This window comes from Rhincodon typus, chromosome 43 (genome assembly GCF_021869965.1).
Source record: "Rhincodon typus isolate 14 chromosome 43, sRhiTyp1.1, whole genome shotgun sequence".
NCBI classification, from domain to species: Eukaryota; Metazoa; Chordata; class Chondrichthyes; order Orectolobiformes; family Rhincodontidae; genus Rhincodon; species Rhincodon typus.
In genome coordinates this window covers 10020939-10025159 of record NC_063374.1, presented here as the reverse complement: position 1 = coordinate 10025159, position 4221 = coordinate 10020939, and the positions used below count along the sequence as shown (strand labels likewise).

At 55.0% G+C, this 4221-nt stretch overlaps 1 protein-coding gene across 1 annotated transcript in view; it reads left to right on the top strand.

The window, feature by feature from the left end:
* Positions 1 to 3627, top strand: part of ubxn1 (UBX domain protein 1) — an 8370-nt gene extending 4743 nt beyond the window's left edge. The window contains exons 5-8 of the mRNA XM_020524424.2: positions 350 to 401; positions 723 to 833; positions 2436 to 2616; positions 3271 to 3627. Of these exons, the coding sequence (XP_020380013.2) occupies positions 350 to 401; positions 723 to 833; positions 2436 to 2616; positions 3271 to 3311 (385 nt within the window). The 3' untranslated portion in view covers positions 3312 to 3627. The remainder of the gene's footprint in view (positions 1 to 349; positions 402 to 722; positions 834 to 2435; positions 2617 to 3270) is intronic.
* Positions 3628 to 4221: the final 594 nt, after the last annotated feature.

The window sequence follows — 4221 nt, the reverse complement described above, 5'->3', positions numbered from 1 at the left end:
GGGGTGGGTGGGGGTGGGGGCGGTTGGGTAGGGTAATTGTGGTCTCCCCAGGAGGGGGTAATTGTGGAGGGGGTGTGTGGAGAGTATCCATGAGAGGGGGTTACAGCAGTGTGTCCCCAGCAAGGGGGTAGCAGTGGGTGATGCAGCAATTAGCTACGTAAGGGGCGATTGGATAAATACTTGAAAAGGAGAAATACACAAGGCTTGGGCGGGGGGGGTGGGTAAGATTTAGGCCTAAGAATAGCTAGAGAGATCGTTCAGCACAGGCTGAGTGGGCAGAATGGCCTCCTCCTGTGCTGTCTGACTGAGCACCAGCTGACAGCTGCTGGTTTGTACTCTCTTTCTTCAGGCAGAGAGTTCGAGAGAAGATTGAAAGAGACAAAGCAGAGAGAGCCCTGAAGGTAACTGTCCTTGAGTTGTTCCTCCTCTGGCCTTTGGATGGTCCTGTTGGTACAGGAATATCCCTGGACCCCAATGCCATCCTGAGGGGGTGGTCTGTAAGGGCGTGTGTGTGTGTGCATGCGTGTGTTTGTGTGTGTGCATATGCATGTGTACGTTTGTGTATGTGCGTGCGTTTGTGTGTGCACGTGTGTGTATCTGAGAGAGAGAGGGAGTGAGATGTCTTTACATTAACATGCCTTGTGTGTAAAATCTCAAGCCTTTCACCCCTAACTTGTGCGTTTTTTTAATCATCTCCTCCCAAACCCCCACTGCCCGCCCAGTTTGGTGGCGGAGGGCCACCTGCTGCTCCTGCAGTGCAGCCAACACCCGCAATCCCTCAGTCCAGCACAGGGCCGCTGGCCAAACGGGAGTACGACGAATGCAGGTTACAGGTGAGACAGCACTTTGGACCAGGTAGGGAGTTACGTGCTGTGTAGGGGCTGTGATGTCCTGAGGGAGGGGCGGGGGAGGTGCGCGGTCAGAGCCGGTGGGGCATTTCAGTCATTCCCTTCCTCGCCATGCTCGGATCCTCTCTCCCACAGAGACCTGAAGCGGGTCATTCCCTGTCCCTCCAAGTGTGAGGTGTTGCCTTGCGATGGCACCGCCAAACAGCTGGCCCCTCATCTTCCAAATCGCACTGTTCCCACTCCCCGCCTGAAAATCTCCCCCTGCCCCCAACCTGCCCACCCCCCCCCCAATACTCGCATAGCTAGAGACGTCTTGTGCTTAAGCACCTCCGTCAGCCTCTCAATGCCCCCCCAGGACAGTGTGTGCCCCCCTCCTTCAGTGACCCCTCATCACCTGCCCAAGGGGCAGTGCGCTCCCTCCCTCAGTGTTCCCCCCCCCCGCCAAACCCAGGACAGCACACTCCGTCCCTCAGTGACCACCTCCCCAGGACAGTGTGCCCCCTTCCTCAGTGTCCCCATGGGACAGTGCGCCCCTTCCCTCAGTGTCCCTATGGGACAGTGCTCCCTCTCCCTCCGTGTCCCTATGGGACAGTGCTCCCCCTCCCTCAGTGTCCCCGTGGGACAGTGCGCCCCCTCCCTCAGCATTCCTGTGGTGAGAGGCTGGGTGAATATTCAGGGGAAATGGGACAGATTGTATTGGGGTTGACAGGATCCTGAATGGGCTCAGACAGGGTAGAGGCTGAGAGAATGTTTTCTCCAATCGGGTGGTTGGCTCAGTGGGTGGGGGGTGTGGTTTGCTGGTGGGACAGTATCAAGATGGGGGCGGGGGGCAGAATTATTGAGGACCGAGGGGAGGGGACATTTTTGATGGAGTGTGGTAAATCTCTGGAATTCTCCAGCTGGTGAAGGGTATTTGTTTTAATATAATGGGGACTGGGATTGGAGAGTTTTTCCATCTCTCAGGAATAGTGCAGAGGGGGCGGGGAAGTGGAGTCGTGACCCAAGGTCAGACAGGTTAGCATTGGGTGGGGACGACACTGAGGGAGGGGGCATGCTGTCCTGGGGGTGCATTGAGGGAGGGTGCACGCTGTCCTGGGGGGGCATTGAGGGAGGGTGCACTCTCTCCTGGGGGGGCATTGAGGGCGGGAGCACGCTGTCCCGGGGGTGGGGAGGTTCACTGAGGGAGGGGGGCACACACTGTCCCACGGTGGGGAAACTGAGGGAGGGGGGAGCACACTGAGGGAGAGGGGCACACGCTGTCCAGGGGTGAGGTAAGTGGGGGGACACTGAGGGAGGGGGGCACACACTATCCCGGGGTGGGACGGGGGTGGGGCGCACATTGAGGGAGAGGGGAACACACTGTCCCGGGTGGTGACACTGAGGGAGGGGTACACACACTGTCCCGGGGTGGGGATTGGGGAAGGTTTCCCCCTGTGTGGGGCAGGGAGAAGTGCTGAGGCAGGGTGTGTGGAGTTTGGGCACTGTGCCCCCGGGACTGAGTAAGTGCCCTGAGAGAGGGACCGTGCTGAGGGACGGTGTGTCAGTTTGGAGCGGGCTGTGATCTGGCGCCTGTGCTCTGGTTTTCAGATCCGGCTGTTAGATGGCTCCCAGCTCACACAGTCGTTTAAAAGCCGCGAACAGTTGGCTGCTGTGAGACTCTACATCCAGCTGCAGCAGCAGGATGATCTCGGGAACTTCAACCTAATGACATCTTTCCCGCGCAAAGTCTTCTCAGAGGAGGACATGGAGAAGCCTCTACAGGAGTTAGGTAAGGTGTGGGGAGCGAGCGAGGAAGCACTGTTATCACACAACCCACAGACAGACGGATGTACTGAGCTTTGGGAACGGTTCCCTACTTTCTCTTTGCTCATTTCCATCAGCAGGACCTAGCTCTGTGAGAATTGACTGCACACTGACTCACATTGTAATAGTGACAGAGCTGGAAAGGAACAAAAAAAAAACCCCTTCTGGCACAGGTCACTGTCTCTGACTGCCTCATGGGGTCAGGGAAGCTGCAGGATTGGTCCCTGGTCCAGTGAGCGGCTAGAAATCAGCACTGATGCCCACCGGGTCAGCGCTGAGGGAGCAGGCACTGTCGGAGGGTCAGCGCTGAGGGAGTGGGCACTGTTGGAGAGTCAGTGCTAAGGGAGTGGGCACTGTCGGAGGGTCAGCGCTAAGGGAGCGGGCACTGTCGGAGGGTCAGCACTGAGGGAGCGGGCGCTGTCGGAGGGTCAGCACTGAGGGAGTGGGCACTGTCGGAGACAAAGTGCTAAGGGAGCGGGCACTGTCGGAGGGTCAGTGCTGAGGGAGCGCCGCACGGGCGGAGGGTCCGCATTGTGGTAATTGTGTCTCGTAGATTTTATATTCCGCCCCTGTGAGTGTTTACATAGTGAATTAATGCAGTCTCTTGGTTTCTCCCCAGGCCTTGTTCCTTCTGCAGTCTTGTTTGTTTGCAAGAAATAAGCCCAGTCTTTGGGGATGGGGTGCCGGGACCCCCACCCAATTCCACCTTCCCTCGCTGCAGTACTAAGCCTGTGGGGCGTCTGTTCCAAAACAAAATCTACAAAGTGGCAGATCGAGAGAGAGAGAGAGAACAAGGAGAGGGAGCAAGTGAGAAGACATGGACTTGTATTCTCTTCCCTGATCTCAGCACTCAGTAACACCAGGTGTGTGAGTGTGGCATCTCCATTGCTTTACCTGTGTGAAAAATGCTGCCTTTATGCTAGCGATTTGTTTGTCTCTGCGTAATTTAAGAGAGAAATAAAGAGCTGTAAAATTTTGTTGGCCTCGCTAACTCTTGCCCTGGTCTCTCTCCCCTTTTGTTTAATCTTCCTGCCCCAGTTGACTTGTTCAGCTCACAGTACCTGAGAAGTTGTATTTTATCATTCTTTTCTGTTTTGATTGTTACTGTCTGGGCTCAGCATTTATTGCCCCATTCGTAATTGCCCCCTTGAGAAGGTGGGGGGGAGCTGCCTTCCTGAACCGCTGCAGTCCATGTGCTGTGGGTTGACCCACAATGTCCCTTAGGGAGGGAATTCCAGGATTCTGACCCAGTGACACTGAAGGAACGGCGATATATTTCCAGGTATCTTGTTAACATAATAGGCATTTACAGCACAGAACGAGGCCATTTGGCCTATTATCTCCAAACCTACTTAACCAAAAACTGACCATCATTTCCCAGGGTTTAGAATTAGATTTTATTGTCACATGTACTAAGTATAGAAATACATGAGTACAGTGAAAAGAGAGGGTCACCATTTCCTGGCATCATCTTGGTTACAAAGCCAGAATTAAATATTTGACAGAGTCAAAACGTAAAGGAAAACAAAAAGTCCAGATCTCAAAAGCCAAAGCCAAAGCCCATCTCCAT